This window comes from Bos indicus x Bos taurus, chromosome 10, assembly GCF_003369695.1.
Source record: "Bos indicus x Bos taurus breed Angus x Brahman F1 hybrid chromosome 10, Bos_hybrid_MaternalHap_v2.0, whole genome shotgun sequence".
In the NCBI taxonomy this organism is placed as follows: domain Eukaryota; kingdom Metazoa; phylum Chordata; class Mammalia; order Artiodactyla; family Bovidae; genus Bos; species Bos indicus x Bos taurus.
The window spans coordinates 24,242,248-24,254,773 of NC_040085.1; the positions used below are offsets into that span (position 1 = coordinate 24,242,248).

Here is a 12,526-nt window from a genome sequence, read left to right on the forward strand (position 1 = left end):
ACTCTTAAAATCTGGGTGTTACAAAGACCTATGGCAAACACTATACTTAATGGTTAAATACTGAAAGCTTTGTTTCTAAGACTGGGAGGAGACACAGATACTCACTTTGATTGCCTCCATTTAACAGTGTACTGGAAGTCTTCAATAGGTCAATAAGGCACAGAGATTAAAAGGGAAATAAGAAGTACAATGATTGAAGAAGAAATAAAACTACCATTATTTATATAGGCGACTTGATTATATATGTAGATAATTCAAAATAATCTACAAACTATAAGAAATAAGTGAATTCAGCAAGATTGTTACATATCACACAAGAAATAAACTGTATTTCTATATACCAGTAACAAACAATGACAAAACATAATGATTAAACATAGATTTTAAAGCACCATTTATAGTATAAAAAATCAAATATAAATAAATTTAACAAAAGATGGCCAGAACCTTAATCTAGAAAACTTACAAAACATTACTGAGATTAAAGAAGGCTTAAGTAAACGGAAAGAGATGACTCATTCCTAGATGATAAAGATGTCAGCTTTCCTCCAAATTGGTCTATAAAATCAATGCAATCCCAATAAAAATTCAAGCAAGTTTTTTTTTTTTTTTAATAGAATTGACAAGATGATTCTAAAGTGTATACAGAGATTAAGAGTGGTCAATAGCCTAAAAAAATTTTTTTTATTGGTGTATTATTGCTTTACAAAGTTGTGTTACTTTCTGCTGTACAGCTAAGTGAATCAGCCATATATATATATCCCTTCTTTTATGGATTTTCAATTGGGAGACTGGAATCGACATAAATATATATACTATCTATAAAACAGATAACTAAAGAGTGGCCAATATCTTGAAGAATATAGCTAAGGGAGAATACACAACCAGACGTCAAGATTTAATATAGAGCTGCAGTAATTAAACCAGTGAAATGCTGGCACCAGAAAAGAAAAATAGACCAATGAAACTATTTCAGAAACAGACCCACACATACACAATTATTTGATTTGTGACAAAGGCTATAGAACAGTGCACTGAAGATACTACTTTTTTATGGATCCTACTTTTTAACAATTGAAGGTTTGTGGCAACCTGGCGTCCATTAGTGTCACTTCTCCAACAGCATTTGCTCACTTTGTGTCTCTGTGCTACATTTTAGTAATTGTTATAATACTTCATACTGTTTTCATTATTGTTATATTTATTATGGTGATCTGTGATCCTGCATGTTATTACTACAAAAAGATTATGACTCGCTAAATGTTAAGATGATGGTTAGAGATTTTTTTTGTAATATTAAACGAAGGTGTGTACATCTTTTTAGACATAATGCTATTTAGCATACTTAATAGACTACATTTTAGTGTAAACAACTTTTATATGTACTAGGGAGCTGAAATATTGTGACTCATTTTATTGTAATATTCAATTTATTGTAGTGGTCTGGAAGACACACAGAGTATCTCTGAGGTATGCCTATAATAGTAATTCAAAGTGCAGGTCTTGGTACATTCTAACTTTTCCCTTACCATTTACTACAGTCTTTCAAAATTGCTATTTAACCTCTTTTGGCTTTGCTTAAAAATAAAAAATAGCTTTAGGATAATTAACTAGCATTTTGACAATTAAACATTACTTACTACAGTCCCTTCACATTATATGTTTCTCATACTCTTTTCAATCCAAAAGAAATATTAATTTGGCTTTCACCCTTAAGTATAAACACTGTAAACATCAAAGCGTATCTTTTTTTATAGACCTCTTATTCTCTATCCTGATTCTGGCAACCTAGTCTTCTCTTTGGTATTCTAAGCCTGGGAGGAATTCTTTTTTTTTTTTTCTGGCCACACTGCACAGCTTGTGGGATCTCAGCTCCCTGACCCGGCATTGAACTCTGGGACCGTGGCAGTGAAAATGTGGAGTCTTACCCCCTGGACCACCAGGGAATTCCCGCGAGAGGAACTCTTTGGTAGGTTTGCCTTACTCATCTGTGAGGTGAGGGATCTGCCTGCTTATCAGATGGTGGTTCTCGTCCCAGTTAAACTAACCATCGTGTCCGAGGCAAACCAGCCAATGCCTCGGTGCTTCTCCTCTATGAACTATGGCATTGTTGCCTGTCACACAGGAGAGACTCAGTCTAGGAATAGTCAAGAATTAGACCGTTTCAAAGATATCTTCCAACAGTTTATTATGTATAACTTAATTCACTTCTGTGACAAGCAGTCAACCAGCAAAGTAAAATGTAAATTAACCTCGTCTATTCTTGTTCCACTACTGTTCCTGGGGAAGTCTGGGGTTAGAAGAAACCAGCACTGGGAAGTGCTGCTAGAAGCAGAGGGGTGATAGAAACACAGTCATACAGAACCACGTTCATCGTGAACAGCTGAACTAAAAGCCAGAAGAAAACTCCCCTCAAAGTGAATGAATGCCTGGAGAAGAAAAAGATAACATTTTATATGACCACCTTCTATCAGGAACTCTTGACTTTTTTAAAAAACAGGTTGATAAAATCAGTTTCTCAAAATAGCTATTCATATTAAACCAGGCATCTCCCAAGGAGAAACAGCTACCATTGAAGTTCTTGCCCTTAGATTTACTGTGAGATGAGGTCTCAGGTGAATGTACCAAGTTAAGTCAAAGATGGAGAGAAAGAGAGAAGTGGGCAGTCATCTCTGGAGATCAACTAAGAGAGAATTCAACATGTCTGATGCAAGGTAAGTTTTGGGGTCTTCTCTCTTACATTTTTCTGAAAGGAAATTTTTTTCATGTTTTATATTTGTCTAAATTTTCTTCTATTATTTCTGGTGCACCCCGTTGCCCATGTTAAATCCTCTCCCTTTTTGAAACAAACTTTTAAAGAAAACACACATTTAGAGAACTGAGAAAACAACACACATTGGAAATACATAGACTGTTCTTTTACTGCAGAGTAAAAAAAATGAGAAAAAGTTGGTGTGAAATCTTGGAGCCTAAAATTAAAATGTAAACAGAAAATGCTCAGTGACCTTTTCTTCGAAGGCTCACATGAACAAATGTCATGGTACACTGATCAAATTTTTACTCATTTGCATTTTCAGGATGTTGCTATTAATACCACATGACACTCAACAAATTACACTATGACATTTTGTACAAATCACTTCACCTCTAGATTCTTCTGCTGTTACTTGAGCCTCTGATTACTTGTGGAAAAACAATGTATTAAAGTCTTATTTTTGTAGGGGAGAGAAAACTTTTCCTCTGCCTTCTTAGGTCTGTAACTGGGGCCTATGAATTAAGTTGATAAAAGACAAATTGATAGGAGAAACGGCATATAAATTTAATTGATGTTTTTTAACTTTACTTCCATGGAGTTGCACAGAAAAGAAGTAAAAATTCCACCCAGACTATTAGGCTTCTAAGCTTATATACTATTTTAACAAAAGATAATAAATTATGGAAAAGTAAATAAGGCAAAAAAAGGAGTTTGAGTTTTTAGGGGTTGTAAATTGTGGGAAAGTAAATATATGGGGAAATTAATGGAAGATAAGGGTGAGTTATTTTAGTAAGGTTTATGCAGACTCATTTCAGCATCATCTCTGTGTGTAGTAATAAGGGGTGTTTTCTTCCTAGTTCAGGAGAGAGGGGACATCTTTACAAAGGGAAATTCATGCCCTGCTTTCGGGCAGAAGCAAAAGGACTGAGAAAACTTCCTGTATCTGCGTCTTCTCAACTGCCTTCAGCTCAAAATATTCCTTTTGCCAAAGCAGCATTTTTGGGGCTTGTATATTCTTACCCCCCTAATTTTCTAAGGGGGAATCAAAGTTCATTTGCTAATGTAAAAATATCAAACCTCAGAACCAGTTCCCTGGAATGTCTTAATTTAAAGAAGAAAAAGAAAGAGTTCCAATGTCAAATAAGTTTGAGAAATGCTAGATTAAATAAAGTTAACTTGATTTTTTTCCAGCAGTAAATAACCTTTCATTAACTAACAATGCACTATTAGTCTACAAATGGGGAATAATAATTAATTATGTTCCTCAAACTTATTTGACCATGGAACGTGTTTTTTTCCAAGTATTCTTTCAGATGAATGGTTTTTGTAACATATGTTGAGAAATACTGGGATCAGCCATCTTTATATGTAAGTGTAAAAGTTTAAGTAGGCAGTGATGTTAAATGGAAACAAAAAGGCAGAGCCAGCAATAAAGCTGTCAGTCTGCACAGCAACTGTGCTGCATTCTGAGTCATGCTCCAGAAGGCTGAGCTGGGGTTTGTCTCTATGAAGGAAGACAAGAATGTCCAAAGCTTTTGGATACTTCTGAATTAGAACCCTTTCTTGGGCACTGAAGAGTAGCAATGGATAAAGAAAAAACAGTCTCACATGCTCATTTCCATTACTGGCTCAGTACAGCTCCAGTTGTTATCATTCTTAAACATCTATTAACATGACTGCTTCATAATTACAAAGGCTAACGGCCAAGCATTTTTCACAGGAAGCAAAGCACTGCCTGTTTTTAACAGCTTTTTTGGCGTGTGCAAAAAGGTCGTTTTTTTTTTTTTTCAATCTGTTTAATCTTATTTTAATTGAAGAAACATCTCTAAAACACTATATGAGTGACTGCAAGATGAAAAGGAAAAAGCATATTCAAGCTAGATAAGTACAATAATATAGATGATCTTGAGGTGGGTGATACAGGATACAGAACTGATGTTATCAGTACATCCCAAGCACAATGATACCTAGCGTCTTCATCTGCCAGATATTTTAATTTCAGCAGAGACCTTCCTCAATGTTGTTATGGGCTGATTTCAAGGTTCTGAATCAGTAAATTTGACCCTTGATCTCAAATGTCAACTGCCGCCACGTTTGGCCTTCTTCGTCGTCCTCCATACTCCCTGGGTGGGGGCATAGCTAAGTGCTCGAGTCAGAGAATTATTTGGTAATAAAAGATTTGGAGGAAAATGGAGGGCGGGGGTGGGGTGGGGTGGGGTGGGTACTGGTATTTACTGAGCAGCCAGGTGGCAGATATTTTCGTAAGAATTACCCTATTAACAAACAAACAGATCTTTCCCCCATTTTGTAGATAACAAAACTGGGACTTAGAGAGGTTATAATACTTGTCAAGGTCAAACCAAATACTGATGAGCAAATGAAGTAAAATTTAAGTCAGGACTGGATGAATCCAAAGTCTGTTTTACAATATCATGTTGTCTCCTGATCATAAAAAACTTCATTTTTTATAGGAGCACAAATGGTCCATCTGTACTATTTCTCTCGGTATCTAACAAAATATCTTTTATCATCACACTAACTTCAAGGGAACTGATAATATTTAGATCTTTCCACTCACTTGCCCAAATCAATACAGCTATTTATTCTCAACTGCTGGTAACGAACTTTCTTAACTCAGCATTTTGTGGGAAAAAGTCTAAATACTTGAATTGCTTCATTTCATGCTATTTCTCTTGGCATGTGTCTTTTTGGTTTGCTTTTAAAAATAAACTCCAAAATCATGACATATTCAAATACGAAAAACAGGATGCAGAGCAATGGGAACATTAATCTGAAATGGTCACCTGGCGAGAATACCTGTGTCTGTAGTAACTCCAAGTTAAATAGAAAATTTTTACATTTATGAAGCAAGTGCTCAAGTGTGGTTGACTTAAAAAAAAAAAGCAAAAACTGCCCTAGTCTATAAACTGGATTCTACCCCAGTCTCCCACAGTTGTGACCCTGGTTAAGAACCTCTGATTCAGTTTCCTCATTATTTAAAATAAGAAAAGCTCTCTTAAGTTCCTTTAAAAATTACACAATTTTATAGTCAACTGCAATTCACTGGCCTTTCTAGTGAATAAACAATTTAAAATAATTCAAGTCCCACTTTCATTATCCCTTTCTTAATTTGATGAAGGCAAAGAAATTATTTACCTTCCAGTTAAAATTTTCTTGTTAGTGATAAAAATCAGGTGGCCGATAAAAAAGTTCAGTCACCGAGTTAGACAGAGTGATATACAGTCTTAGGGAAATGATTTATTTAAGGAAAGACAGCACAACAGTTTGCTTATTTTGGTTTCAGGTACCATGATTCATATCCTCTAAAGGCTAGAGGGAAAAATCAATCTTTTCTAGGAAAGACAGTAATACGGTAAAGCTGCTTTCCCTCTTGCTTAGCCTGATACTATACATTCACAAATGAAAATAATTCTGAGAGTAGTCCTCACACTAGGTGAGGCCCACAACACCTGGTTTCAAATGCTTATACCCAGAGAAATTACGTAACAGACCGTTTGGTGCCATCCTGGCTCTGCTAACAAACAGAGGTGGGTTTCTGAGTTTAGTTTCCTTGGCATTTCACTCTCCTCATTATCCTATCACTTCATTTCCCCCTCCCCATCCAATCTTTACACAATTGTTGATGCTGCGGGAAGCATCAAGATGAGAGTCTAAATGACACCCACCATAGACTGGTAAAGTTAAGTAAACACTAGTTACTCAAAAATATCAGGGACTTGACTTTCTGGGTTTAATGTCCTGACAAATTCATCATTCCTTCGAAATGTTAAGACCAGAGAAGCATTTCACTGGCACTGTGCTAATTCTTGCTTAATTCTTCAAAACTTTGTTGGACATGGTCAGGCCTCAAGGTAGATGCACTGGAGGAGAACTTTGGGGAAATGTGCCCCTTAGCCACTCCAGCAGATGTGGAAAGCGGGAAGAGAGCCAGTGGGCAATCTCACCCTCCCCACATATACATATTCATCTCTTCTCTGGTCACCATGCCCAGGGACCTTGTCAGTAGAGGTTCATTGTCAGAAAACATAAGTCACACTCACTGTAAATTCTATCATCACAGAATCACTGTTCTACCTCTGGCTCATGTGAGGACAGCACAGTAATCTCAGTACAGTGCTTCTCAAACTACAAAGTGCAGATGAATCACCAAGGGACTTTGTGGTAATGTGGACTGAGATTTAGTAGACCTGGGCTACAGCCCAAACTTCTGCATTTCTAACAAATTTCAGCGCAACACTGATGCTGCTGATTTGCAAACCACACTTGAGTAGCAAGGTCCTAGTACAGTTGCTTTCCCAAATCTGAAGCACATTTTACCTTGAGGTCTCCTTGTAGTTGGCTATCTATCAGGAGAACTAAACAAGACAGAAAACTTAGAACCTCTGTGTTGGGAGAAATCCATCATGAATACAGGAATTAAATAAGTTCACTGATTTTCACTGCCTGGACCCTGGACCTTTGCTCCTGCCCAGATGGATTTGCCAGATTCTTCTTGTTTAGCTGAATGACGAATTTTGGCTCAGTCTTCACCAGACTAATCCAATGCCATTCAGTCAGCAATTCAAATGTTAATGGTGTAGCACCTGTAAACATAAAAATGCAGGCTCCTGGGCTCTAACCCTGAGACTCTGATTCATTAGTTCTGGAGCAGCCTCAAGAATAAATAGACATTCTAGGTGACTCTAACACACTCTGAGGTCTGGGGGAAGGAAATGCATGTCCTCTTCGATGGACTGGAGTAATCTATATCCTGTGGTGTTAATGCCTTTCCATCAAGGAAGACAGCAAAGAAATGAAGGACAGAAAGACACATGACCTGATCATCTCACACTATGATAGAAGAAATGATTTCCTCCCCAAGTTGGACACTTGCTTAATTAAGGTCATTTATGGTTAATTCCAGTACATTTTATCCTTTTTTTTAGAGAAGTTCACTAAAAATGTGAACTATTATTCCATACAAAATTCTTCTAATGTCGGTATGATTACAGACATAGTTAATGATCAAAATAGCAAAGGAATGGTTATTTATTCTTCTGATTGAACAAATAAAATTGGAGTTGTTCATACACATACATTCTTTTTTAATATATCCAAGACGACAAACACTGACAATCAGCTAACAAAAATAAGGACTGAATATTAATTAGTGCCATTATAATGGCAGAAGCATATATAAAATACAAGAAGTAACTTTACCTATGACTTTGTTAATGAAATGTTCTCTCTAAGAAGGGCTACAGCTTGGCTACTCGGTTTCTCCGGGAGTGGATGTGACATCATGAGGGGTGTTATTCTCCGATGGTACAGTTACCGGTCCTGTCCCAGTGATCTCAGACTCAGCAGGGATAGCCTCTGGACTGGAGCTGGCTCCTGTCTGGTTGGGGGTGGTTTCAGTCTCAGAGGCTGAGGTTTCCTGACTGGAGCTGGCATCTGTTGCTTCATCAGGTACAATGTCAGCTTGAGCAGACATGGCCTCTTCTTCTGTTTCCAATTCTGTTTCCTGACTTTGAACTTCCTCACTTTCTTCTACCATAGCAGGTGGTAGCTGTAATAAAGTCTGATGAAGAAAAAAAAAGAGGGAAAACATTAATGAATCAAAAAACAAAAAATCCACCTGGCTTATAAAGTTACGCTCCCGCATTATCTTCCTAATAGATACTGTCACCCTAGAAAGCTCCAAAACACTGAGGGCTGTTTTATATTGCAGAGGTAACAACTCTGATGATAATGACCTAGGTTTTGTCAATTCCATGGAATATGCTTACACAGATATCAGATAATAAGATGAGAATATATATTAAATCTTTGGGGAGAAAAACCAATATCAAAAGCTATTAAATTTTTTCATAAAGGAACTTATTATAAACACTGGAAAAGAGTGGCTGATTAGGACTGACTGGCACACCAACTCAAGAAAAGGCCCACTTCAATCAAGGAGCACTGTGAGGGGGAAGATGAACCAAGCCTTGAGACAAGGCAGGGAGAGAGCAGCAAGTACAGGGCTTCTGTCCCACTTAACCAGAGCACTGGAGCAGCCCTATATACTCGGCTTCCCTTTCTGGAGCTAAGGCTTGGCTTCTTTCTTTAGGAATTTTGTTTCTCTTGTTGGAAACTGAAAAAAATTTAAAGCAGTATTCACAATGGCAGCACAAAATGTGAAATACTTAGCGATAAAACTAACAACATATGTATGAAGGCTGTAGGCTGAAAGCTGCCAAACACTGATGAGAGAATTCAAAGACCTAAATATAGTGGAGAGGGATATCATACTCATGGAAAGAAGACTAACTATTGTTATGTTAATTTCTCCCAAATTGATCCTAAGCAATAACACTCAAAAATCCTAATCAAAACCTCAGCATGCTTTTGTCTAGGGATAGAAAGAGATAGGCTGATTCTAAAATGTAAAGAGAAAAGCAAAGGAACTAGAATAGGCAAAAACATTTTGAAAAAGAACAACAAAAATGAAGGAGTAACATTACTATTATTATCATTTTGGCCGTAATGTGCGGCATGCAATATCTTAGTTCCCTGACCAGCGATTGAGCCTGTGCCCTTGGCAGTGAAAGCGTGGGGTCCTTCCTAGCCACCGGACTACCAAGGGAATTTCCAGGACTCACATTATCTAATTTCAATATTTACTATAAAGAAATTCTAAGAAAGATAGTGTAATGGCAAAAGGAAAAGACACAAAGATCAACAGAGCAAGACAGAAAGCCCAAAAATAAGACTCTCACATATACAGTCAATGGATTTTTTTTTTTACTAAAACCACAAGATCTTAAAAATTCTCAACATTAGGAAAAAAAATGTGCAATTTTGTGTGGTGAAGGATATTAACTAGATTTATTGTGGTGATTGTTTTGCAATGTATAGAAATACCAAATCATTATTTTATACACCTGAAACTAACATAAAATTATGTGTCAATTAGATCTCAATTTGAAAAATTGCTTTTTTAATCTAAAAAAAAAAAAAAAAAAAGTCAGGTCAACAGAGGGGAAAAAACAGCCTCCTCAGGAAATGGTGTTGAAATAACTGGATGTTCACATGGAAATGAGCAAAATTCAACTCTTGCACCAAATAAATTAACTCACAATGTATCATACTTATAAATATAACAAAAAAACTATAAAACTTCTAGAATGAAACACTGGAATAAAACCATAACTTTGGGTAATGCTAAATGCTTTTAGGACACAAAAAGCATGAATCACAAAGAAACAACTTGATACACTGGGACTTGAAAGACATCTAAAAATGAAAAAAAAAAAAAAAAAAAGTCACAGACTAGGAAGTATTTGTAAAAACAAACATCTGATGAGGAACTTGTAGTCAGATTAAAATTTAAAACTCTCAAAACTCATTAATAATAAAACAACCCAAAAGAGTGAGAGATCTAAATAGACACATCCTCACATAAGATATACAGAAGGCAAATAACCACATGAAAAGATGTTCATCAATAGTTATTAGAGAAACACCAATTAAAACCACAATGAGACCACTACATACCTACTGGAATGCTAAAATAAAAAAGATCAAGAGTAAGTATGTGTGAGCACTCACACATTGCTGGTGCGAATATAAAATAGTACAATTTTGTAAGACTATGGTCAAAGCTATGGTTTTTCCAGTAGTCATGTACGGATGTGAGAGTTGGACCATAACGAAGGTTGAATGCCAAAGAATTGAATTGTGGTGCTACAGAAGATTCTTGAGAGGTCCCTTGGATAGCAAGGAGATCAAACTAGTCAATCCTAAAGGAAATCAACCCTGAATGTTCACTGGAAGTTCTGATGCCAAAGTTCTAATACTTTGGCCACCTGATGTGAAGAGCCACTCATTGGAAAAGACCTTGATGCTGGGGAAGACTTGAGGGCATGAGGAGAATAGGGTGACAGAGGATGAGATGGTTGCATGGCATCACTGACTCAACGGACATGAGTTTGAGCAAACTCCAGAAGACAGTGAAGGACAGGGAAGCCTGGCGAGCCGCAGTCCACAGTGCTGCAGAAACGGATATGACTTAGCAACTGACCAACGACAACTTTGTAAGACAGGTGGGCAGTTTCTTAAAAACAGTTGAATACATACTTCCCATACTACCCAACCATTCCACTCCTAGAAATTTACCAAAGAGAAGGTACAAGACTTGTAGGAGAATGTTCATAGTAGTTTCATTTGTAAGAGCCAATGTTGGAGGCAAACCCAAATGTCCATCAATTATGAATGGGTAAACTTAGCACATCTGTATAATGGATTGCTTATTCAACAATAAAAGGAAAAGGACTACTGATACATTCTGAAGTACAAATGAATATTAAAATAATGCTGAGCAATAACAGGTAGGGGAAAAAGAGTACATGTTGTTTGAGTCTATTTACATAAACATCTAAAATATGGTGACTAATTATTGTGACAGAAAGTAGATCCTCAGTTTCCTGGAGAAGGTGGAATAAGAACTGGTGAGGGATGAGAGGGATTATTCAGGTGTACATGGAAAACTTTGGAGGGGGGGAATAATGTATCTGTTCATAATCTCAATTTTAGTCATCAGATCAGATCAGATCAGTCGCTCAGTCATGTCCGACTCTGCGACCCCATGAATCGTAGCACGCCAGGCTGTCTCTGCTTTTGAATATGCTATCTAGGTTGGTCATAACTTTCCTTCCAAGGAGTAAGCGTCTTTTAATTTCATGGCTGCAGTCACCATCTGTAGTTATTTTGGAGCCCAGAAAAATAAAGTCTGACTCTGTTTCCACTGTTTCCCCATCTATTTCCCATGAAGTGATGGGACCAGATGCCACGATCTTTGTTTTCTGAATGCTGAGCTTTAAGCCAACTTTTTCACTCTCTTCTTTCACTTTCATCAAGAGGCTTTTTAGTTCCTCTTCACTTTCTGCCATAAGGGTGGTGTCATCTGCATATCTGAGGTTATTGATATTTCTCCCTGCAATCTTGATTCCAGCTTGTGTTTCTTCCAGTCCAGCGTTTCTCATGACGCACTCTGCATATAAGTTAAATAAACAGGGTGACAATATACAGCCTTGATGAACTCCTTTTCCTATTTGGAACCAGTCTGTTGTTCCATGTCCAGTTCTAACTGTTGCTTCCTGACCTACACACAAATTTCTCAAGAGGCAGATCAGGTGGTCTGGTATTCCCATCTCTTTCAGAATTTTCCACAGTTTATTGTGATCCACACAGTCAAAGGCTTTGGCACAGTCAAGAAAGCAGAAATAGATGTTTTTCTGGAACTCTCTTGCTTTTTCCATGATCCAGCGGATGTTGGCAATTTGATCTCTGGTTCCTCTGCCTTTTCTAAAACCAGCTTGAACATCAGGAAGTTCACGGTTCACATATTGCTGAAGCCCGGCTTGGAGAATTTTGAGCATTACTTTACTAGCATGTGAGATGAGTGCAATTGTGCGGTAGTTTGAGCATTCTTTGGCATTGCCTTTCTTTGGAATTGGAATGAAAACTGACCTTTTCCAGTCCTGTGGCCACTGCTGAGTTTTCCAAATTTGCTGGCATATTGAGTGCAGCACTTTCACAGCGTCATCTTCAGGATTTGAAAGAGCTCAACTGGAATTCCATCACCTCCACTAGCTTTGTTCGTAGTGATGCTTTCTAAAGCCCACTTGACTTCACATTCCAAGATATCAGGCTCTAGGTCAGTGATCACACCGTCGTGATTATCTGGGTCGTGAAGATCTTTTTGTACAGTTCTTCTGTGTATTCTTG

General features: G+C 37.3%; 1 protein-coding gene across 1 annotated transcript in view; it reads right to left on the reverse strand.

Moving 5' to 3' along the window:
* Positions 1–2,162: 2,162 nt before the first annotated feature.
* The window catches only part of AQR (aquarius intron-binding spliceosomal factor), an 86,930-nt gene continuing 76,566 nt past the window's right edge, over positions 2,163–12,526 (reverse strand). The window contains exon 35 of the mRNA XM_027553475.1: positions 2,163–8,336. Within this exon, the coding sequence (XP_027409276.1) occupies positions 8,025–8,336 (312 nt within the window). The 3' untranslated portion in view covers positions 2,163–8,024. The remainder of the gene's footprint in view (positions 8,337–12,526) is intronic.